The 25,693-nt window shown below is 45.9% G+C and overlaps 1 protein-coding gene across 2 annotated transcripts in view; it reads left to right on the top strand.

Moving 5' to 3' along the window:
• The window catches only part of Thsd4 (thrombospondin type 1 domain containing 4), a 627,039-nt gene that overhangs the window by 312,400 nt on the left and 288,946 nt on the right, over positions 1-25,693 (top strand). For both annotated transcript variants that reach the window (XM_087562028.1, NM_001429247.1), the window contains 1 exon segment: positions 4,923-5,059. In XM_087562028.1, the coding sequence (XP_087418154.1) occupies positions 4,923-5,059 (137 nt within the window).

Genomic DNA, 25,693 nt, shown 5'->3' with positions numbered 1-25,693 from the left:
TGGTCACCCTGGGGTGTGTCAGGGTAGTGCTGTTGGGAGGGAGTGTCTTTAAAGATGAATGCTTAATCCTTAAGAGACAGGATTAGTTCTTGCAGGAATGGATTTCTTCTCTCAAGAGTGGCTTGTTCTAGTTTTGTTTCTGTTGCTATGATAAAGAACACAGACAAAAGCAACGTCGAGGAGGAAAGGGTTGGTTTGACTTCGAACTCCAGGTTACAGCCCGTCACTGAGGGAAAGTTAAGTGGGGATTTAAGTAGCCGGTCACAGCCCACCTGAAGTCAAGAGCTTGCTTGCTGTGGACTCAGATAGCTTCCTCTATGCTCATGTATATAATCCATGCTGGAATCTTATCTCCACCATGATGGTAATGAGAAAATGATGTGTAGTTCAGCCCAGGACTCAGTGCTGTCAGAGTGAGTCTTTCTATCTGAGACCTGACCAAGACAAACCACATATACATGTCCGAGGCCAACCTCGTCTAGATAATCCTTTATTAAGAATCTCTTCCCAGATGATTCCAGTTTATGTCAAGTGGACAGTTGGAACTAACCTGCTTGGGGTTGATCTGAGGCCTCGTGAAGTGGTGCATCCACTTTTCCATTTGATTCTATGCCCCCTTCCTTCATGTTTTTCAGGATTTAACCCTTTATTCCTAGAAAATATTTTACTTCGACTAGTAGCAGGAATTAAGATAGCTACTCCAAAGCAGAGTGGGAGGGCACACCTTCAAGCCTAACACTTGGGAGGCAGAGTTTAAGGCTAGCCCAGTCTACAGAGGGAGTACCAGGACAGCCAGGACTACACAGAGAAACCCTTGTCTCAACAATTGCCACTCCACTGGATAATCACTCCAGATGCCTTTGCCGACATCCACATTGTGTTATATACAGGCCGGTTTTCAGAGCATTGCAGAGCCATTCTGGAAAGTGTAGCTTCCACTCCTCATCTCCAGGGCAGAGGGTTTGTTTGCCTGTCTCTGCTGTCCCCTCTTTCTGAAGCTTCCTTTGGAGGTTCTGAACTGCGGAGCTTCGATTCCTGCTTAAGACTGGAGTGCTTGGGTACTTCCTAGATTTCAAAACTGTAACTGTGAACTCTTTTTTGCATATAACATGTAGTATATATTACATGTTTGATCTGTGTCCGTGTGTGTGTGTGTGTGTGTGTGTGTGTGTGTGTGTGTGTGTGTGTGTGAGAGAGAGAGAGAGAGAGAGAGAGAGAGAGAGAGAGAGAGATGCCTAGAGGCCAGAGGTTGATACTGGATGTTTTACTCCATCACTGTTTTTTTGAGACAGGATCTCTCACTGAACACAGTGTAATGATTGGCTTGACTGGCTGTCAGGGGAAGTCTAGGGAACTGGCAATTTCCTTTCTAGTACTGAAGTTACAGACATCCAGTTTTTTGGTTTTGTTTATTTGTTTTTTCATTTATTTATTCACTTTATCACTCTACATCGCAGCCCCCTCTCCTCTCCTCCTAGTCCCACCCTCACAAAGTCCCCATTAACCTCTTATCTTCTCCTCAGAGGAGGGGAAACTCCTCACAGGTGCCAACCTACCCAATCAAGTCACAGCAAGACTAAGCACATCCTTTTCTGCTGAGGCCCAACAAGGCCACCTAGCTAGGGGAAAGGGATTCAATGGCAGGCAACAGAGTTAGAGACAGCCTCTGCCCAATTGTTAGGGAATCCACATGAAAACCAAGCTGCACATCTCTGTAGGATGCCTAGGTCCAGCCCTGGCATGCTCTTTGGTTGGTGGTTTTGTTTCTGTGAGCTCCCATAAGTCCAGGTTGGTTGACTCTGTAGATATCCTGTGGTGTCCTTGACCCCTCCAGCTCTCTCCTCCTGATTCTCCCTCCATTGGCCCAAGTAAGAATGCACATCACTTTCCAATGTGCTCTGATCCTGAGAGTCCTTGAGAGCGGTGGCTCCAAAGCTTGATGACAGATGAGGCTTCGTCCCCAGAGTCTCTGCTTCAGGACGTCTGAAAGCCACCTTGAGGAGTCACATTTCAGCAGGTTCCCAAGTGATACCTGGTGCCAACAGACCACCACACACACATCTAGAACCACCATTTTCACGGGTAAAAGATCAAGAGTTTTCCATGAGAACTTGGGGAGCAGTAGGAGAACAGAGGAGAGGGGCGAAGAATAGGCAGGAGGGACATGGGGAAGAAACGTGTGCCCCTTGGCACTTAGCCCACAGCTGTTAGTTGGTGGCTGCTTCTTTGATTCCTCCTTCCCCTGGACTAACAAACCGTGGCAAATCTGCTCAGGGAGAGAGACTTCCTGGTATCAGATCTTTAATTTGCTTTTAGTAATGTTTTTAATAGTGTGGTTGAATGGGGGGACTCGCATGTGTAACACATATGCTCATCCACTGAGCTACAGTCCTAGAGTTATAGTTTATTCCAGAGAGAAAAATGGAAGTTTTTCTCTTGCTGCCCAGCCTTCCTTGGGAGCCCTTCATGGATATTTTGTTTGGAACTGCAAAGGCATTAGTGAGTGTGTATATATGTGCGTGCCTGCATGCTTGCATGTGTACATGTATGCATACACACACACACACATATATATATATGTGTGTGTGTGTGTGTGTGTGTGTGTGTGTGTGTGTGTGTGTGTGTGTGCAAGATCCAGAGGAGCCTGGACATCATCCGCTGAGAAGCTCTAGGATACTATCTAAGGCAGTAGTTCTCAACCTGTGTGTCAAGACCCGTTTGTGGGCATCGAATGAACCTTTCATAGGGTTTGCCTAAGACCATCAGAAAACAGAGATTTATATTATGATTCATAACAGTAGCAAACTTGCAGTTATGAAATGGTAACAAAAGTAATTGTATGGTTGGAGGGCTACTATATTGTGAGGAACTATATTGAAGGACTGTAGCATTAGGAAGGTTGAGAACCACTGTCCTAGAGGGAGACCCTATCACAAGCAAATGACCTCTCTAGACAAGAGGAGACTAGGCAGTTCTGTCAGGAAGTCACATGAGCTCAGGTTTCAGTTGTCTCTTGGGTGCAGGTCTGAGAAGAAGTCACCATGTGAGCCACAGGAGCAAGAGTGCAGCCCAGGGACTGGATGGAGCAGTAGGTAGAATGATTCCAAGCCTGAGGCTGTTCTTCTGGGTTATTCCATTTGGCCATTTGGAGAGTCTGTCATAGTCTACCTCATGTTTAACTACCCCCTCCTTTCCTTCTCTGTCTTAGTTAAGGCTTCTATTGTCTCAATGAAACACCATGGCCAAAAAAAGTAAGCTGAGGAGGAAAGGGTTTTTTTTTTCAGCTTACACTTCCATATTGCTGTTCATCAATGAAGGAAGTCAGGACAGGAACTCAAACACAACAGGAACCTGGAGGCAGGAACTGATGCAGAGGCCATGGAGGGATGCTGCTTACTTGCTTGCTCCCTATGGCCTGCTTTCTTACGGACTCCAGAACCGTCAGCCTAAGGATGGTACTACACACCATGGCCTGGACCCTCCCTCATCAATCACTAATCAAGGAAATGCCATGTGCCCAGATCTTATGGGGACATTTTCTCAACTGAGGTTCCCTCCTTTCAAACAACTCTAGCCTGTGTCAAGTTGTCATAAAACTAGCCAGGACATTTTCCAAGTGGCCTTTTTTAATTATAGTTGTACATATCAAAAAATAAAATTGTAGCCAGGAATAATGGCACACAACTTTAATCCCAGCAGCTGGGGAGCAGAGGCAGGCAGATCTCTTAAGTTTGAGGCCTAGTCCCAGGACAGCCAGGGTAACACAGAGGAACCCTTTCTTAAAAAACCAGAGGAGGAAGGGGAGGAGGAGGAGGAAAAAGGGGGAGGAGGAAGAAGGGGGGAGGAGGAGGGACGGGGAGGAGGAAGAGGAGGAGGAGGAAGCAGGAGAAGGAAGGGAGGAGGAGGGAAGGGAAAGGAGGAGGAGGGGAGGGGGAAGGAAGAAGAGGAAGGGAGGAGGAGGAGGGATGGGGAGAAGGAAGAGGAGGAGGAGGAAGCAGGAGAAGGAAGGGAGGAGGAGGAGGAAGGGGGAAGGAGGAGGAGGAGAAAAAAAAAGGAAAATCATAGCTGCCGTAGATAGTATCCCAAAGCATACAAGTCACTGGGAAGAGGCCACAAAAAGTAAAAATCCTAAACCCTCACCCAAGTCACAGGCCTGTCACAAGTACATTCCCTATGTAAAATGTGTCACACCCAGACAGTCCTGGCTAGCTCATCACCAAGTGGGGAGCCAGAAGGGATGGGACTAGAGAGATGGCTCGGTGGTTAAAGGAGCATTCTGTCTGTCCATGCACAGGAGCGGAGTGTGGTTCCCACCCCACACCCACAACGACCTACGGCTCCGTCTCCAAAGGGTCAGGCGTCCTCTCGGCCTCTGTGGTCATGCACTCAGGTGTAGTGTTCACATGGTGAGCCTTGCTCCCACTTGCCTTCCCCTACCTCCACCACTGCCCCCTTTCTTCAGCGTTGGCTCTAGGACACAGTGATGCCAGGCAAGCACTCAACCACAGAGCGTCGCCTCAGGCTGGATGTCTTAAGCCAATAGAACAGTTTGATCTGGGGAAGTCCCCAAAGATGCTTCCACCTTTGTGAGAGCCGTGAGAGCTGAAGAGGCTGCTCACAGGCATAAGGCTCCTTTTGGGGGCGATGAATGTTTTAAAATTTGATTATGGCACTTGATTGTATGTTATATATACTAAGCCCACTTTGATAAAAACTGTCAATTCATAACAATATAAAGCTTATCTCCATGAATAATATAGGTGGAAGGGTGAGGGTGGATTCTAAAGAGGTGAGGTCACTCAAACCTGTGTTCTCTCTCTCTCTCTCTCTCTCTCTCTCTCTCTCTCTCTCTTTCTCTCTCTCTCTCCCTCCCTCCCTCCCTCCCTCCCTCCCTCCTTCCTTCTCTCTCTTCTTTTTGGCAGTAAAGGGTAATCGAAAATGTGAGCTGAACTGCCAGGCAACCGGCTACCGCTTCTACGTCCGACAGGCTGAGAGGGTCATTGACGGCACACCCTGTGACCAGAACGGCACGGCAATCTGCGTGTCGGGGCAGTGCAAGGTAAGTGCGGCTGGACTTGGGGGTCTGTGGAGTATTTAACTTGCAGTTGAATTTTTTCCACGCAAGAGATGGCCTGGAGCCGTGAGCTCTGAGGCCGTAGGCTGAGATGGACCAGCTTGTCCTCTCCCTGCTTTTGATCCTTGAGTCGCCCTGTGCCATGCTAGCTTTTCAGTTGTCTAATGATTATTTATGCTCACACTGCGGCGTGCTTCACAGGGGTCTTGACACTTGACAGTCTTTTCTGGTGAGATGGGGTGCTCCTTCCCAACCTGTGGAGTGGGGCTTGTAGAGCCAGCACAGCAGTCTCGGTTGGAAACGGATGGCGCCGATGTGCGGGTGGCGTTTTAAGAGTATGGTGTATTTTGGGGTTGGGGATTTAGCTCAGTGGTAGAGCGCTTGCCTAGCAAGGGCAAGGCCCTGAGTTTGGTCCCCAGCTCCGGAAAAAAAGAAAAAAGAAAAAAGAAAAAAAAAAAAGAGTATGGTGTATTTTATCCTGGCTCCCCTGTGAGGCAGGCTTCCAAAGGAAAGTTGTTGCGTGCCTTTTGTAGCAGATGGCGGACTTGAAATAGGAAGTTTTGCATCTCCTCAGGCTTCTGAAATCTACTCTGCTAGACTAAGTGGCGAGTCCCAAATAAATCGCACTATGCAACAGGTCTCACGTGGGAGGTCTATTGAGAGGAGAAACAGAGGCAGCCTCTGGGAGATGGGGGAAAGAAGAGACGGGGTGCAGGGAGAAGAGGTGTTTATTGGGCCTTTGGTGCATGCACAAAGTGACAGGTGACGGGGCAATGGCACCCGTGCAAAGAGACAAACACAGGAGCGACACTGTCTCCTCTTGGGCCTCTAGAGATGATGTGTGTTGTCACCGGGCCCCTCTAGGGCTGGCTATAAAGATGCCTGATTGTTATGAAATCACTTCTAGCTGTCCATGGATGTGCCTGATTGCCCACATACTCCACAAATTCCCCACCCGCATTCAGTGGGAATGTCCCATGGTAACAAAATGTGCCATTTAGTTAACAGCATCCATCTTAAACATGAGAACACCGGCCTCATAACGATATGTGTCTCTGCCTGACCCTCTACCCTCCTTCTGTCTATAAACGCTTCTCTGGAGCTAAGGCCTAATTGTAGCCACACAAAACAGGCTGCAATGCTATCTCAGCTAATGCGTCATAGCTGGCAGCGCCGACTTTCATCAGAGAGCCAGTCCTTTGGCTATAATGTTTTTGATTGTAAATTTCTGTATGTTTAATATCAGAGCTAATAAAGTATGGTTTATATATCTTTATGTACAATCTCCTCCCTCATCACCTTAAAAAAAAAAAAAAACACCCAAAACCCAAAAACCTCTGGGCGCGTGTTTATGTATGTTAATGCAGACACATGCTTCTGCCCTAGCAACCGTGCAGAGGTCAGAGGACAACCTCTGTCAGTCCTTGCCTTCTACCTTGTTTTGAGACACAGTTTCTTATTGTTCCTGCTGGTGTTCCAGCATGCTGGTCCAAGCGAGATTCTCCCATCTCACCATAGGGTGCTGGAGTTACAAACGTGTCCTCCCACATCTGGCTTTACGTGGATGCTGAGGAATCAAATTAAGGCTTTCCTGCTTGCACATCTCTTCAGTGCCCCACCCCAAAAGGCTCAGGAACTCTTTTTTAATAAGAGAAACCCTTCTTGGCTAGAATTTGCCTTTCTGTAGAATTTAGTCCCAGTACCCCACTGTTACAAAAGTTCCTACATTCTCAGCTTCCAGAATTATATTAATACTAATAATATGCAGAGAACATGCATCTTCCAGTGCTGTTTTGATGAAAAAATTTAAAATAAGATGTAAAAGAGTGTACCAAGTGCATTATTGGTCATCTTAGACAGAGAATGAAAGGAAGTTGAAAATGATGGGCACTCTCCTTAACATCGGATGTGAATGGAATGTCTTTGGGGGAGCCAAACCCCAAAAGGATTAGGTTATATCCTCAAAGAGGAAGGAAGATACCCCAATAATGGTCTCTGATCTCCACAAATACAATATACCACATACCATATGCCACATATATAATTGAGATCCGTCCTCTGGAGCCAGTCTCCCTGAGTTCAGATCTTGTCTTTTTGTTTACTGTATGGTTCTGATAACGCTCCTTGAGCTCTTTGTTCTCTTTTGTGTTCTGGGCAGGATTAGGAGGGAGGTTGTCTTAGGTAAACTTCCTAATGCACGGTAAAACACTAAGACCAAAGGCAGCTTGGGGAGGAAAGTGCCAGGGCAGGAGTTCAAGGCAGGAACTAATGGCCATCCACCAATGGCTTCCTCAGGCTGCCTTACACACCTCTGGACCACCTGTCCAAGAGTGGCACTGCCTACATTGGCCCTCCCACATCACTCACTAATTAAGAAAATGCCCCACAAGCTTGCCAATCTGGTAGCAGCATTTCCTTAATTAAGGTTCTCTCTTCCAAAAGAAGAGTGGCTTGTGTCATGTTGATATCAAAACCAGACAGCACCGGTGCAGGGGTTGGGGGAGGGGTGGGAAAGGGGGTTGGGTGGGGGGTATTTAGCCCCTATGCTGAGGTAAAGAAACATGTTTTTGTAATACTTCCTGGCTCTCAGTAAGTATACTGACATTGTAGATATTCTTATCATGGTTTACCACACACATACCCCTTTTCTTTACATGAGCTTTCTATGTACTGATATTATACCTTTTTATGGTGTGTGTGTGGCAGATTATAAGGTGATACTTGGAAAAAGTTTATACTTTAGTGTGGAAGCCCAGAGTGAGGCCATGCTGGTTCAGAAGTTCTGCAGAGGGGCGGGACAGTCTGCTACACCTGTGGACTCCGTGTGATGCAGATACAACTGGGTTCTGGACCATATAGTAGAGAGAAGGGATGCCATTAGCAAAGGGCCAGCCATGTACATAGGAGGCAGTAAGAGGACCTAAGGGAGGGGCACAGTGCTCTCTCTTCACTGGGGAAATAGCATGTCACCATGTCACCACTGCTGGCTCTGAGTTCAGTAAGATAAGGAGAAAACTGATACCCACAACTTGCCTTTTAACCTGCACAGGAGCACCATGCACCCCCCTCCCTACTGCCCACATAAACAAACAAACAAACAAATCTACAACTGCAGTACAGCAGTGTGAAGATATAAAATACTAAGCTGGGTATTTTCTAGGATGTATCTTTTTTTTCTGAATAGATATTCACACACGCGCACACACACACACACACACACATAGGTAGTCATGCATGTATATGATGCACTTTAAACATATTCCCTCTCATCCCTCTCTTACTCCCTTTACACACACACACACACACACACATACACACACACAGAGAGAGAGAGAGAGAGAGAGAGAGAGAGAAAGAGGTGTTCATGCAAGTACAGTACATGCTTTAAACATATTCCCTGAACTCTCATCCCTCCCTTACCCCTTTGCTCCCCCTGAACATTATGGCTTCTGTCTGTAGGCCATGAGTATACTTGACGTCACGTATCTATAATGTTTATGCTGTAGAAATCAGAGAAGACACCAGCAATGTGTGTGTTTTTCCAAAACAGACTTAATTAGCTTAATGTGATCATCTCCAGTTGTGCGTTTTCCTGCGAGTGACCTAACTCCATTCTTCCCTACGGCTGAAAGAGATCCCATCATGCATCTAGGATGTGAGTGTCTTAGCAGGAAGTAGATGCTGCCAGGACCACTTCCATAGGCTTCCCATTCCTCCTGCACTGTTACTTGAAATTCTCTCGCCGACATTGCTAGAGACACTGACTGATGACGTCGTCCTCTGGAACATCAGTTTAAACAACCAGAAGTGAATTTGCTTCTCATTTTCATAAGATTGAGGAATAACGGATTCCGAGCCTGGAATTCTCATGACATCGAGAAAGCTGCCCTGCAGATAGCACTCCCTGGGACACACTTGTCTGACTCTTCCGCCATTACCCTATGGAGCCTCTCCTGGTTATGTTCAGTATAAAGGAAAGGCCAGGTCCCCAACTAAAGTTAGTGGGAAATGGAGAGTGGTGTACAGCTGGAACCCAGAGCCTCAGAAATCGAGGCAGGAAGATGGTACATAGATAGACCTCCCAGTGAGATGCCAAGCCTTACTCAAGTAGAAACCTAATGTAAGCATGCAGGATAGCAAGGGGAGACATACTTTCTTTCCCACCCCAGGGCAAATGAAGGGCCAGGGCCCACTCGTACACACTTAGTGCATAACCCAGCTCTCGATAAAGCCTGGTTTACCTGGTGGCTAGAATTCCCGGGAGTTGGAAGGAAGCTAGCAGAACTGGCTGCCTAGGAACTGGGGCATGAGGGAAAATGGGAATCTGTCTCCAGTCCCTCAGTACTAGATGATACCCCCATTTTGACAAGGATCAAAGGATCTCAGATATTGCTTTCCAAGCCAGTGGCTACACATAGACAGGCCTTAAAGGTCCTACCTTCCTTCAAAGGTCAGAGAAGGAAAAGGTGGTCACATAGACCAGCCCCCTTCCTGTCTACAATAATGGGACTATATGGCCAGTCTTTAGAGAGATCTCTGAGATGGCTCCAGCCCTGTCCATTCATAGCTGCCATGTGCAAAAATTCGGTCATGTTTGGGAAAAAGAACAGGGAGTCCAAACACAATGTCTACCCTTAAGCAGTTCATCCAGTGGGCTGGACATAAGCTTTCCTTAGCTTTGAACCTCATCTTTTAAAACTGTGTTTTCAGTGTGATGTACAGATATTACTTTTAACCATACCTTAAGAAAATGAGATGAAACTTGGCCTCGAAGGTCAAGCTGTTTCAAAGGAACCTGGTTGTGCTGTATAAAGGATTGGCAGCAAGTTGGCGACCAACTGTTCAGAAAACACAGGCTTCCAGGCCTGAGGTTCAGAAGGCCCATAAGGCTCACCACCTTCTCTCTGTCAGGAATCACTGTCACCATTGTCATTTTCATTTATAAGGTCTTTGGTCGCAAAAGAACAGCCCAGGAGTAGACACTCTGCAAAGAACAGGCTACGTCAGCATCCCAGCAGGGCAAGCTCTGGCAAAGAGCCCTCTGAGGGTTTCTATGTGCTGAGCCCTATGCTATATGCTTTAGAGTTTTTATTTTGGCGTGTGTGTGTGTGTGTGTGTGTGTGTGTGTGTGTGTGCTCACGCACATTTGTGTACATGCATGTAGAGTCTGAACGTTGACAAACTTATCTTCCTAGCTTGCTCTCTCTTAGTTTTTGAGACAGGGGCTCTTCCTGGCACTCACTGATTGATAAGGTTAAACTGACCGGCTAGGAGGCTCCAGCTGTCCACCTATCTCTGCCTTCCCAGTCCTGGGACTATTAGTGCACGCCTAGGTCTCTGCCCATTTACTCCACATTGCCTCTTTTCTTTTACTTGCCAGCTTTAGCTTGTGGATTCTGCTTACACACACACACACACACACACACACACACACACACACACACACATGCATGCACATATTTTTAGTATGTGTTTTGTCATTCAATTTGAGATCAGAGGACAACTTGGAAGAATCAGTTCCCCCTTCTCTCATGTGGGTTCTGGAGGATTGAACTTGGGTCAAAAGGTTGGACAGCAAGCACCTCTTACCAATAAGCTGTCCCATAAGAGTCTTCGTGGAGACTCTGCTTAGAATTATGCTGTCACTTGACTAATTGAGTTGGGTAATTTGTTATAGACAGTTGCATGGTTCAGTCTTGAGCTAGGATATAAAAGTTCTCATTTATTTGAATGCCAGGCGTATAAGCCCCACTAGGGACTCCCTCTGATTGCTACTCCAAGAAAATCATTCTAATGGTACCTTGTGGTGACCAAAGCTCATCATGCTGTGTTAACAGTGCCTGAGTACCTAAACCACGCACGAGACTATTTTATATGGTGTGTGTGTGTTGTTTGTGTTATATGATCATTACATATTTTATCTTCAGTGCTTAATAAAATATATAAATTATTCAGTAAATGCTCTTAAATATATGAATGAATAGATAAACTGAGAGGCTTGTGGTGATTCTCCTCTCCTGAATAGAATCAAGAATGAGATTACAGAGGGTTGTAATTTTACAGCCCTTGCTCTGTTTTGGGGACCTTTTAAAAATCTGAAAGATGCTGGTGGGCCTGGCTACAGCATTGCATCATCAGTGTTGACTCTGGCGATCAGTGGCTAAACAGGTGCCTCCTTCCTCACTGAGCCATGGCATGACCTCTCCTAAAGCTTCATACATGGTCTAAGAAGAGGAAGAACTTCTTTTGGTCAAGAGTACCTCCCAGGGCCTGTGTATGAAGAAGTGTAGGGGAGCCAAGCTCTCAGGACTCCAGCAAATGAGACATTGCAGGTGGCAATCTGTCCTAAAAAATGTTTAAAGCTGAAAGTGAGCATAAACCTGATGTAGTTCCCTGGTTATTTATTTCTTTTTTTTTTTTTTTTTTGGTTCTTTTTTTTTTTTGGAGCTGGGGACCGAACCCAGGGCCTTGCGCTTCCTAGGCAAGCGCTCTACCACTGAGCTAAATCCCCAACCCCTGGTTATTTATTTCTTTTCTGTTAGGTATTCGTTCTCTCATTTTCAACCACTTGGACAACTACCTAACATTAAAATCTGTCTTGATTTCTTGACTAATATATGCTTGGTTTTACTTATACATACATACATACATGCATACATACATACATACATACATACACACACACACAGAGAGAGAGAGAGAGAGAGACAGACAGACAGACAGACAGACAGACAGACTTTACTGGGGTCTCTTGAGTTTATCTTCTTACAGGATAGGTAGTCCGAGGCAGTCAGAGCAGAAGTTGGTTCACGTAGCAAAGCACACACTCGAAAGGGAATCTGGGAAACAACCCAGTGAGTTCTGTGTCATGGATGTTAAAGAAGTGTTATGAATATTTATGTGGCAAGTGGCATATTCAAGGCATAAGGTGACCCTTTGCCCTCTTAAAGCAGGGTGGTTAGGATATGCATTTTAGGGAGTTTCTTCTTGTGATCTTATAGAAAATCTGCTAAAGGTAGAGGAGGTGCTAGGATCGCAGAGCAAAATGATGTTAAGTCGAAGTCCAGTTCTTTTGAGGGTACAGACCCTTCCTCAGTACACGCCTATGGGAAAATGCCCTGATGGCTCAGTCATAGACACTACAGAGCAGTGAGCCTGCGACTTAAGTGCTTTTTAGCCATTTTGACCAGGAGACCCAGGTACTGAGTACAGCTGCCGTCTTCCTCAGTTACCTCCTGTGTAACCCTGGCCTGCCCGATATCACATATTCTTAGTCCTCCTGGGTACTACCTACAATTATCCATTCAACAGCTAGCAGATTCCTGCCACACGCTGAAGCCCAGACGCTGGACCTAAAACAATGGAAAAGACCAAAACAGCTCCTACCACACCGAGCTGGAATCCTAACAGAAAAAGTAATAACAAGCCAGTTGAGTGGCAAAAGAATTACAAGTTGGATGCGTTCTTGGCAGTTACCTGAAAGCATGAATGGTTGTGAAACCCACATGAGGTGCTGTGTCCCAGGGAGGTGTCTGAGGAGGATGGGCTCAGGTAGTGAGTCGAGACAGTACTGTTGACCCCCAGCTGTGGAACGGGGAGACCTAGCTCTTATGAGGTACTCGGGCTGGCAGATGTAGAGGTGCCTGGTTTGTGCTCGCCTTGCTCTCTGCCCATGGTTGGTCTGGTCTCTGGATGGGGCCATCCTTAGCTAAAGAAGCGTCTCCATCTCCTGGACATGTGCTGGTTTTAGCAATGGAAACCTCCACTAAGCCATTGTCTAGACCCCGACAGACTCCACTGGAAACGATGAAAAAATGAATCCAGAACAGAATTTGAGGTCATCCAGGATATCCAATATCAAAACAGGTCTGTGGGTAAGACTGGGGATGGGATGTCCAATGTGGTCCTGCTGTCCCCTCCTGGGCTAGAGTACATGAGAGAGGGCAAAGTTCAGGGCTCTTTCCATGGGTTTTTAAGGAGACTAGGATCTTGCAGTGCTCTTTCTTAACTGGCAGGGGTTGTGCCTGATACTTAGTGCCAGGAAAAGAGGGGAACCTCCATTGAGGTCCTACCCTTAAACCAAGCACAGGCTGGCCCTGTGGCTACCATCGGCTCTGGTACTGGTTCCCAGAAGCTACACAATGCTCATTTGAAACTGTTACACCTATAGGTTCTGTCCCTCAAAAGCATGACATAAAACATCAGGGGTTCAGAGACCTATGCAGGGTTGGACCAAGGGGCTAGGGGCACTGTGAAAAACGTCATGACCAAAAGCATGAAGGGAAATCAGGGCAGGACTCTGGAAGCAGAAATGGGAGCAGAGGCCGTAGAGGGCTGCCCTTACTGGCTTGCTCCTCTCACTTGCTTAGTTTGCTTTCTTACATACACCAGGACCATCTGCCCAGGGGCCGCGCTGTTCCCAGTGTGCTGGGCTCTCCCGCAGTAATTATTAATCAAGAAAATGCCCATCAGGCTTGCCCACAGGTCAATGTGATGGAAGCAGTTTCTCAGTTGAGGTTATTCTCCCCGGAGATGACTCTAGCTCGGGTGAAGTTGACAAACACTGGCAGCCCAGGAGAATAGCCTGCTTCCTTCAGGTCCCTGTACATGTTCCTGCAGAATCAACTCATGTCATCTACTGGTAACTTGTGGGATCGTACCCTTATTATTATGGGTATAGTGTGCCTCGCACAATGGTGGCTGGGTGGGTCCTGATATCTTGGTGAAGATGTGAACGAAACATCTGCCATCTCGACACCATCTTTGGGCGCCTACTATAAATTGCTGAACTTTGAGTGAACCAAGTATTGCTTTTCCACCACAAATTTGTTGGGGACCTTTGGAAAGACAGGCTATGGTGCCGCACCTCAGTGGGAGTTAATGTCAGAAGATGAACATATAGGACCCAGTTATCATTCTGTTTCTTCAATACAGGGTGTTGTGTGCCCCAGGCTGGCCTTGAACTCACGAAGTAGCTAAGAATGACCCTGAACTCCTGCTCTTCTTGACTCCACTTCCTCAATCCTGGCTTTACAAGCAAGAACCTCCACACTGTCTTAGGTGGTGCTGGATGCATGCTAAGCATATTTTGTGGTTTTGATATTCAGAAATTTATCTGATTTAAACATCAAAAAAATGATCCTTTCTCCCACCATCTGCCTAGCACCCATACCATAAGAAGAACCAACCACTTTTTGAAAGCGTCTTTGTGAAAACGGGTTTTTATGCAACTACTTGCCAATTGGTGTTTTATTATTTTTCTTTCAAAAATTATTTTATTGCTCTTACTAATTCATATTTGTATGCATGCCTGTGCCGTAACTCACACATATGGAAGTCAGAGGACAACTCTCTGTTCTCTCCTTCCATCAGGTAGGTCCTGGGATTGAACTCGGATCATCAGATTTGGTGGCAAGCCCCTTTACCCACTGCGCCATCTCACCAACTCCTATGTTCTACTAGTTTTCCTTCCAGTTGGTATATACAGCATGGACTAACGTGTACCCCTTAATGTGTTTTGGAGGAGCTTTCCCTCTAAAGCAGCTTCCTTCGTGTTACACCCGTGTGCTGTTGGATGGCATAGTAAACTAGGGTTTATCTGACTGGGATGCTCAGATATGCCGCATGGATTCTTTGGCTGTTAGCAGCGACACCATAGTATACGTGGGTTTCTTTACACATTTCCAAACACCTGATAAAGTCTCAGGAGCAACGTAAGAGTGTGTGCATGTATTGGATGGGAAGGATGGCTCAGCAGTTAAGAGCATGTGCTGTCCGTCCGTCCGTCCGTCCTTCCTTCCTTCCTTCCAGAGTTGAGTACCAGTGTACATGTTGTATCATCATTATCTATAACTCCAGCTCCAGGCTCCAGGATCTAAATCCTTCCTCTAGTCTTCATGCACACCCACACTCATGTCACATGTGTGTATGTACCACACACACACACACACACACACACACACACACACACAATCTTCTTTTTATAAAGGATATATATGTGTGGATTTGCAATTTCAATAGCTCCCACCACCAACGAATGAGGCCATTTTCATTTCCAATTAGATTTTTGCCAGTCTGATAAATGTGAAATGGTGCCTCAGGTCAGTTTTGTTTCTGTCTCACCTTGACTGGGATAGCGTCTCTTCACATCTTTAAGACCACTCGGAGCCTGAACTACTATAAAGTGGGTGGGGCACCTGGAATGTAAGGCATGAGCAGCGTTCGCTGATTGGCAGGTCTCCTGAAATTCGCATCCCAGACTCCTGACAGGCCTCGCCTTGGTCCAGCCATCATGGATCCTCCTCTCTGCACATTCTTCTATCAGATGTTGATCATTTTCTTCAGCGGTACGATGTCTCATACATCGGACATTTATTTTGTTTTATGTTGTAATTTGCAAGATATTTAGAAGGTTGGGCCAGGTAGCCTTTGAGCTGGGCCTTCAACGGTGGGGTTTTCTTTTTATGCAGAAGTTTAAAATGTTGTGAATGGTGAATTTATCAGGGTTTTTTATGGTTAAGGATTTTATGTCATAGGGCTTCTCCGCTGTGATGCTATACAGAATTCTCAAGCTGGGTATGGTTATGTGAGCTAATTCTAGCACTCAGGAGGCTGAGGCAGGAGGATCAGGGGGCTGAGGCCAGCAGGGATGTGTGGTGAACAGCCCTGTCTTGTTTTTCTAATATTAACACATGGTTCTATGCGTGTCTGTTCTTACATTTTATATCGATCCACTTGGACTTTGTCCTGTGTCTTGTGAGGTGTAAATTGTATTTACTGGTTTTTGAGTGGCCACTCAGTTACACTTTTACTGCTCTTGATGGTCTTTGGGACTTTGTTACTATAGGTCCATACATGTTTTAGACTTTCTGTGCTACTCTGTAGAATATTTCTTCATTCACACACCCCTATTGAACTATATGTTTTGAAGGAGAAGTAAAACACACGGGCATTTTAAGGTTAGGAAAGACAGCCTGATCTTCTCTGTTAGCTCCTGTGCTCTCACAGACTTCTAATGGGATCTCTGTCTCTGCTTCTTGTCTCTGTGTCTCTGTCTCTGTCTCTCTGCGTGTGTTTGCCTGGGTCTGTGTCTGTTTCTCTCTCCCTCTCCCCTCCCCCTCCCCTGCCTCCACCTCCCTTTCTCTCTCTAACCCAGGCAGGTGTCAAATTTGAAATACTCCTGCCTCAGCCTCGTGAGTGCCTAGAATGCAGGTGGGTGCACCAGCCTGGCTGTACACTTTTTTATTTATGTTGTATTTTTACTTGATTTTGAAAAATGAATTTCCCAAGGCTTTTAGGGTAGCAGTGGCAAGATGACAAAATGAGGATAGGCAAGATCAAAGGTCAGGGGGGCAATTGTGGCTAAACAAACATAAATAATGCTGTTTTAGAACAAGCTAGATTTATGGGGTGGGGGAAACCACTGCTCCTCTGGGCAGCATGGCTCTTAGAGCCATTTACCGTCTTCCACTAAGAAGGCAGTTTCTTCTTACGTCTTCTTTTATCCCATATTTGTACAAAGACTTTTATTTTTATTTTACGTGTATGGGTGTTTTGCCCACGTATATGTTTGTGCTATGTACCTCGATGATACCTTGGGAAACAGAAGAGAGCATTGAATCCTCTGGGACTGGTTCTGAGATACCATGTGGGTGTTGGGAACCACACCTGGGCCCTCTGGAAGAATGGCAGAAACTCATAACTGCTGAGTCCTCTCTTCAGCCCCAGGATCATAGCAGGTTTTTATTTTTGGTTTTTTTTTTTTTTTTTACAGTATTTACCTGTCATCTAATGGATTCAGAAATTGTTTTTTCTCCCTTACTTTCCTTATACTTCCTGGGGAAATGTGTGTCATGGCTATGCCTGGGCATCTCCCTTGGTCTCCTCACACCCTAAGAGGATGGCCTAAGGAAAGGATAGTTACCATGACTCCACAGTGAGGGAAGGAGATCAATGATGGGCGCAGGTGCTGTTCAAAGTCTGAAGATGGCATAGTTTCCAGTTACAGCCTTGTTTTCTCATAGCAAACACACACAAGCACACACATGTGCACACACAGCCCCATATATGCAGACACATGCATGCTTACATATGTCTCCTGTGAGAGCTGTGATAAACTGTTCATGTGTGCAGTAGCTTGTATACATGTGTGTGTATGCCTGCGCACCTACATGCATCTACATGTATGTGAAGGCCAGAGGACATCCTCAAGAATTGTTCTATCCTTGAGAGTTATTCCCCAGATACTGTCTACCTTGTGATTGAGACAGGATCTCTCTTAATGGCTTGCCGTTCACCAAGTATGCAAGACTAGCTGGCCAGAGAGTCACATGGATTCAGCCACCTGTCTCCACCTTACTAGAACTGGAATTACATGCACTTGCCACCATACCTGGCTTTTTGGAAAAGCCTGGTTTTTGAAGGCCAGACTTGGGTCCTCATACTTGCAAAGTGAGGACTTTACCAACTGAGCTCAGTCCCCAGCCCGAAGCATGCCCTCCCTCAAGTGCTTCCAGTCAGTTTCTAGAAGCTAATTTAAATACATCATGTGTGCAAGATGTGAACTTTCAAATACATAGTAAAATATCACACAATGCCTTCTGGGTTAATGGTGCTTCATGTGTTCTCATTTGTGTAGAAGTGGTTTATAAAAATAGACATTTGATTCCCCCGCCCCAGACTGCTCCTGGGATCCTGTAATGTTTTAACAGCAGCCTGAGTCTTACCGTGTGTGTCAGTCTTTATAGATAGATCTTGTCACACATCGGCTGAGACTTTGGGTGCTTAAAGACAGGACTTGTTTTCTGTGGTTCATGCATGATGTTTTCTAGAATTGGTTGGTAATGACATCTAGTGGTTAGAGGTGAAATCGCACATCCTTTAGAGCAGCCCAGAAGGAAACGATCATAAATTACTGTTTTCATTGAGAGATGGCAATAGACTAGAATAAAATGAAATAAATTGAAATAGGTTTGTGTGTCTAAAAATTGGGAAAACTTCTAACTAGAGGAGTGAATTCTCCTTATGACAACACCAAGAGCCACAGACATCACCCTGGCATGACAGTTTGTCATGTGAAGAGCTGGGACCAGCATGGTGTGGGTAGTAAATACTGAATGATTATGCCGGGCAAGGGTGATGGTGGTGTTGATAGTTGCAGTCATGGTGACAGAAGGCAAGCAATGGTGTGAGAATGTGTCCAAGTTCATCTGCGGGGGTAGCCATGACAGTGGTGGCGAGGCATGGGTATCCTGGGAACCCATGGATTCTGGATCAGAGAGCCTCAGGAACCACCTTATGATATAAGGAGAAATACAGAATTGTGAGGCTCAGACCTTGGGAGCCAGTTGCTGCTAAGGTCCTAGATTAGGGAAGGCTGCTGGCTGCCATGGAGGTGAGGGGCAGAGCAGAGAGTAGGGGGAGTTGGACTTTAGCAGCCTAGGGGAGAGTGGGACACTTGTCCTGAGCAGACACAATTGACAGTCAGTAGGGACAATTCACACTGCCCTTCACAGGCTTAACTGTTCTGGGCCTCATCTCTTCCTTCTGTAAAGTGGGGTTGGTAACAGTACTGGCCCCACAAGGTTGTGAAGATTAAACCAGAAGATACACATGTCTTGGCTCGTCTGTTCCTTGTTGCTCTCTGAAGGGCAGAGTTGAGAAGAAGATGAGGTATAGGACACATAGAACAGCTTCCTCTACATAGAACTGCTTTATCTTCCACATAGGTAGCCCTTCAGGAAGCTTTTCATGGAGGCTGGCTGGCACCCTTTGTTACTCTGCCTCTCTGTTTCCAGCCCGCATCAGTCTCCCACGATCCCTTCAGATGTGTCACACACCTGAGCATCCTGAGAAGCCATGGTCAGTTTGAGGGCAGAACATTGATCTTAAGAGCTTAAGAAATGTTGCTAGAGTTGATCAATATGCACAGATTGTCAGTTAATATACAGAAAATACAGGGGTGGAGGCAGAGAGGCCGGTGTTAGCCCAACAGAGGCCAATGTCCTTTCTTTCTTTCTTTCTTTCTTTCTTTCTTTTTCTTTCTTTTTTTTTTTTTTTTGTTCATTTTTTTCGGAGCTGGGGACCGAACCCAGGGCCTTGCACTTCCTAGGTAAGCGCTCTACCACTGAGCTAAATCCCCAGCCCCGTCCCTACTTTCTTTAGGTTTGAAGTCTTTCAATGTACTCAGTTGGATGGGGGACATTGGAAGGTTTTCCATTTTCCTACTGAATGATTTCTTTAGTGGAGGGAGGTTGTACTGGAGCCCTGAAGCCCCATGTCCTCCTGCTCTTTCTTGTCTGACTTCTCTGGGTTTCATAAGTACTCTTCAGAACCAGAAGGTGAATGAACTGTCCCTTCTGTCCAAGTCTCTTGATCCAACTTGCCGTCTAGTTCCCAAGGAGGAAAACAGGACAAAACAGCAACAGGGCTGCAAGAAAAGCAAAACACCTAACCCTTGCCCCCGTGTGTTGTCACTGTTGGGGCCCCCTGCTGGCAGTTTTCAGAACTGCGCCAGCCTGATCTTGGTTTTTTGGTTTTTTTTTTTGTTGTTGTTGTTTTGTTTTGTTTTGTTTTTTGCCTGTGTATTGTTTGTTTGTTTCATTTGAAAGGGTCATTTATAACCTGTGCTTTTTAAAAAAGCATTTTTAAAAAAATGTATGTTCAAAGTCATCTTCTGCCCCCATTTCCTCTAAGGAAGCACGTACCATGTAACCAGCACGCTGTTTCAGACTCAAGCAAAATGGGGTTTCAAATACTTCAGAGGTGTGTAACAGATGTTCTTCAAGGGCTTGCTTATTTGTTTATTTGGAACAAAGAAGGTCTGAGGCAAATGCTAGAAGGAAGGATAGGTACACCCTATCAGCTTGAAATCTGACAATCCCATAATCACCCATGCTCAAAGCTTTTATCTCTAGCCATTGAGAGAGAGAGAGAGAGAGAGAGAGAGAGAGAGAGAGAGAGAGAGGAAGAAGGAGGAGGAGGAGGAGGAAGAAGGAAGGAAGGAAGGAAGGAAGGAAGGAAGGAAGGAAGGAAGAAAAAGGAAAAGCCCACTAAGAGCAGAAGAGCGGCTCACGTGTAGAGTGCGTATCTGGCATGCAGGAGGCATCCCAGAACTGCACAGCACTGGGCATAGTAGCAGACACCTGCAAACCCAGCGCTATGAAGTGGAGTCAAGAGGATCCGAAATTCAAAGATGTCCTCAGCTGCATGAGTTCAAGGCTAACCTGGGCTACATGAACAAGAAAGACCCTGTCTCAAAAAGGGTGGGGCTAAGAATTACAGGAAATGCCCTCTCCCGTATAGGGATCCCTTCCCTTTCCACAGCAGCGTTAATACACTGTGAATGCATGGTGAATAACCAGATGGGACAGAGAGGACACCGGTGGGTCAAGGGTGTGAGCGGCAGACTGACAAGCTAGATAGGCTGGTGCAGAGGTGGGGATGTTTAAATTAAACACAGCCTTGGACACACCCTTAGGTTGTGCATTTGATCCAGTGCTGCTTGTGTTCTATTAATTTGGTCCCCCAAATTGCCTGGGAATCTTGAAGTTCCGCCTCTGTCTCCACATAGAGGTTGGACCTAGCCGTTGAGCTATTTAAGGCATATTAAAACATAAAGGCTGAGAGAGAGAGAGAGAGAGAGAGAGAGAGAGAGAGAGAGAGAGAGAGAGTGTGTGTGTGTGTGTGTGTGTGTGTGTGTGTGTGTTTCATTCAGAAACCCAGAACATTGAGGCAAGGATTGGTATCTGCAACACCCCTATATCCCTTTGCCTCTAAGATATTATAAGTAAGAAGTTCTGAAGAATTCAAGAGAAAAATTGAAAAATCCAGAACAGAATCATAGCAAGAGAATCCGTGTGTCCTCTGCAATCTGCACGTCTCTCCTGGGCTCCAGACTATGCAGTACATGTCTGCACGCTGGCTCGGAGTTCCTCCTCAGCCTCAGAGCCTAGTTTCTTCTGTTTACTTCCCACCTTCCTGCTCTTCAGCTTCTGATTGACAAGAGGCCTCCTTCCCCCTCCCATTTTCTTCCTGAGACAAGATCTTACTATGTAGCCCAGGCTGGCTTTGAACTTCTGATCCTCTTGCTTCTGCTTCTCAAGTGCTGGGTTATAGGTGTGTATCACCGTGGCTCCTTACACCTGCCATTCTCTATTGCCCTTTTAAATTCACATGTCTGTCTCCCTGTGGATGCCCAGAAATGCCTTAGCCTTAGAAGTAGGCTTGTCTTATTCATCTTCTATCCTCCTGCTGTCCTCACAGCGAGTCAGCACACAGTCTTTACGCAGAAGACAGGTTTGAGTGACACAAGACTGCCTTGGGACTCACCTAGTCTCATACAACTTATTCATTCACTAGGTGTACTGGATATCCCCACAACCATCCCGCACAGGTGTCACCCCTACGTGTGTCCAGAGACCACATTTTGACACCATCATCTCCATTGGCAGGAGACTTGCTGTGTTTTTGGATGATCTTTCTGCTCAGTCCCAAGTGGCAGGTGCAAGTGAACAGCTCGGTCAGTACCCAAGTCTGTAGGCCATAGCATAGGTCAAGAACATTGTTTTGGCTGAAGGCTCTTATAGGATGATGTAGGAGTCAAAGCTTACCTACGAGGGGCCTGGACTCCCAGTATTTTCTGTGTACATCAAACCATTAAGAATGGGATACATTTTCCCTGCTTTGTAACATGCCCACGCTACTCTCATAGCATCAGCACGTAGAATACAGCTGCCCAATGGGAACCTGAAGCCTTGGGGTAGTTAAAACTGAAGAAAATAAGCTTACCTTCAGCAATGCTTCTCCCTTCCCTTCCCCTCCCCTCCCCTCCCCTCCTCATCCCCCTCTCCCTGCCCTCTCCCTCTCTATCTATCTCTCTGTCTCCATAAACAACACCAGCCAGTTAGGCCAGGTATATGAACACCAGCTGGTTCTTCCTTCCATCATCCCCTGGAGCACAGTGATAAGGCCCCAGGGGAACATTCCTTAGCAGCTTTGTGTCCCCTTCCCACCTCTTTAAGTCTTTGTCACCACTGTGGAGAGAATCAAGTGGCCTTCCTGGACCTTCCTGCTTCTTATGTGTTCTTTCTTATACATACTTATCATTGCTGTCTTCTGAAATATGAATCTAAACATGTCTCTAGAAATTTCTCCATGGTCTTCAGGTGCCCCTCCTTTGCACTGGGTCATTTCGGCCCGATTAGCTCTCATCACATTCACAGCATAGGGCTCCTAGCTGTTAAGACCGGTCACCTTCCTCTGTGTCTCTCTGTTCCTCCACATCTGTCTCTGCTTCCATCTAGAACAGCTGTTCCCAACCCGTGGATTGCGGCCCCTTTGGGGGTCAAATGATCCTTTCACAGGTCACCTAAGACCATCAGAAAACACAGATGTTTACCCAGTGATTCAGAACAGTAGCAAAATTACAGTTACAGAGTAGCAATGAAAATATCTTTATGGTTGGAGGTCACCACACATGAGGAGCTCTATAAGGGTCACAGCATTAGGAGGACTGAGAACCACTCTGCTGGGGTGCCTTGATGGGTCTGGCTGCAGCAGAAAATCCCACCCAAAGGCTTAAACACCAAAATCCGAGAACCTTCAGTCGTCCTGGCATCTTTTGGCTCCAGAGTAGATAAATGCAAGTCACAGGATGACGGAGGACAAGCTTGCTTTCCCCTCTCCGTTCCACTGATGTTAGTGTAGGCTTCTCAAACTCCCTTCTTCCCGTTTCCAGGATGTCTCCTGCAGGCCTGGGGCATCTTGGGAAAACATGTGGTCTCTCTAAAGGAAGAGCTCCCTTCTACCTGGAGCATCTTCTGATCAAATGGAGAAAGCATCTCTGGAACCTGTCTCTCACAGAACATTGATCTTGTGCCTGTCTGTAAACCACCCACTAGCAAGGGCATCTATGGCAGCCAGGACTCAGGAGATGAGGACCATAGAGTGGAAACCCAGGACCTTGTCAGCAAAGAGGAAGAAGATTCTCACTGAGTTTCCAACAGTGGTGTCTCCTGAAGCCTTTGCTCTCACTCAGTAAGCAAGTTCCCAAATGGTCACTAAGCAACCCCCTTGAAAAGACTTCTGTGACCACCCTATCCTTCCCAAGAGTCATTGTTACCCTGGAGCTGGTTCCACCAGGCCATCAGGGCTTTGAGATGGAGTTTTCTCAAACAGCACTGTTCCTAGGACACTACCACAAGCCCACACTGCAATACTGGTTGAATAAAAGGCCACAGGTGACAAACTCTGAACTGAACTGTTAGAAAAGACTCTGTCCCGGCACAGAAAAGCACTCGTGTATTTTTACCAGTGGGGAGTCAACATTTTTGCACATGAAAGGCAGCACTAGAGGAAGAGCCCTTAGATGACAGATGCCCTTGGAACTCATCATGGGCTCAGGGTACTTCAAGCATCTCACTCTGCTCTTTGTAGTGTGTGACCGCATAGTCTCATGAGCACACACTGACTATTCTATTCCACTGAGCCCAGGTCCAGGCAGGAGGAAGGGTTTAAGGCAGTTATGACCTCTCAGGAGGGATGACCCTTTCACAGGGGTCACCTAAGACTATCTGAAAACACAGATTTTGCAATACAGTCCATTAGCAATGAAAATAATTTTATGATGGGGTCACCACAGCATGAGGAACTGTAGTCACAGCGTCAGGAAGGTTGAGAACCACTGGTATAAGCCCTGTTCATGTCTTTCCGAGGATCAACAGCAGCTGTCTTAATCCCTCCACCCACCAGACTTGCAGTTACATCCTATAGCCAGTCATGGGTTTAGTTGGGTTGAAACCCACAAGGCATTGTCATGGTTCTGTTAGGGATCAAGAGAAGCTGAATGTTGTTTGTACACTTAGGCAGTATCACTTCCAAAGAGTCTTGTAAAAAAAAAACAATTTATTATTTTATTTATGTGCATGAATATTTACTTGCATATATGTCTAAGTATCCCATATATGTTTGGTGCCACAATGACAGAAGAGTTTCAGATCTCCTGAAACTTGAATTATATATGGTTGTAAACCCCAAAGTGGGTGCTGGGAATTGAATTCAGGTCTTCTGGAAGAACAGCCATCTCTCTAGCCTTGCTCCAAAAAGCTGGTTTAACCTTGTTATTTATTCTACCTGCTTGAAACCAAATAGCAAACATTTATAAAGATGTCAAAGTCAAGGATTACACATGGTCCTTATAAACATGGCCAATGGCGTATGACCTATTTTACTTTCTTGTCTTTTGCTTTGACAAACACCATGCCAAAAGCAAATTAGAAGAGAAAAGGATTTATTAGGCTTTTACTTCCAGGTCACAGTTCATCATTGAGAGAAGTCAGGGCAGGAACTTGAAGCAAATAAAAAAGGAAAAGAAAAGAAGAAAAATAGTCCAGTTCAGAACTACCTGCCTAGGGAATGGTGCCACCTACAGTGGGGTTGGTCACCCCCCCCCATGTCAATCAAGACAGCTCTCCTTGTTTCAGATAAACCCAGAAGTCAAATCTGATATAGGAAATCTCTCAAATAAGACTCCCTTCTCTGATGATTATTCTAGGCTGTATCAAACTGACAGTTTACTCTAATTAGGATATACACCACTCTAAGAATGTAGATAACACATCTGGAAAGACTTCGGTTCATAGAGATGTCATTCACCCAAGACAAAAATCAGATATTTTGGTGACACAGGCCATTTAGGAAACAACTTATCCTTAACTTCCGGTAGAACTCTTGTACCATTTGAAGGGAGGAATGATTTTAGTGCACATAAAAAATTTTGATGTCATAACAGTTGGATTTATTAACTTATTTTTCCGACCTTACATGACAGAGTCTTCAAAAGCAGAAAACCACAGTTACCCTGTAAGCTAAATACAATCAAACCATGGAGATGTTAGTAGTGGTCCTTCTTGGTTCCTCTGGGTGGATAGTTCTAGAAACCTGAAGGAAAGACTTTGTCCATGGAAGATCCTTGCAGGCACCCCCACTCACACCTAGATGGCGCTCACACACTGAGTGGCGCTCATACAATCATACCTTTGAACTGCCTAAGAAATCACAAATTTTCCAATAAAGGTGGTGAAAAGTTCAGTATTAGTGGCTTTCAAGTATGGCTGGGTGAACAGATTTGGTCAAAGGACTGGTGGTGAAAACTGAAGACTGTCCATAAACACATCCAGTGACCATGTAGACTCCATCTTCTGCCTCACTGCAGCCACGCAGGCAAAGCAGGACACAGACCAGCTGATTTTCCCTGGGGTCCTCAGCACGAGCAAGGCACTCAGAGAACTCTTCCACTTGTCACATACTCTGACATGGTCATCACGGAGGAGACCTGCCACATCAGGACTTCCTAGCTAGATGGTAAGGGTGTGTGTACTGTTTGAAGTTAAGGGGTTGGCTTTTAAATTTCCCTGTCAACATAAATACACATCATTACCCAATACTGTGGATATAGTTTAATGTCTGGGGCTTCTTGGACACGGACGGTTTCTATGTAATCATTCATTAAAGAGTGGAGCAAGAGGGATCTAGGTACCAGTCTAGATCTTGTCCAAACAACTTCACAGTCTTACACAGGGTGATTAGCATCTCTGTGCTTAGAAAAACAACAGGATCTTC

The sequence above is a fragment of the Rattus norvegicus genome, chromosome 8, assembly GCF_021556685.1.
Source record: "Rattus norvegicus strain SHRSP/BbbUtx chromosome 8, alternate assembly SHRSP_T2T, whole genome shotgun sequence".
Classification (NCBI taxonomy): domain Eukaryota; kingdom Metazoa; phylum Chordata; class Mammalia; order Rodentia; family Muridae; genus Rattus; species Rattus norvegicus.
Note: the sequence above shows the minus strand (reverse complement) of the source record. Positions and strands in the feature narration are given on the sequence as shown.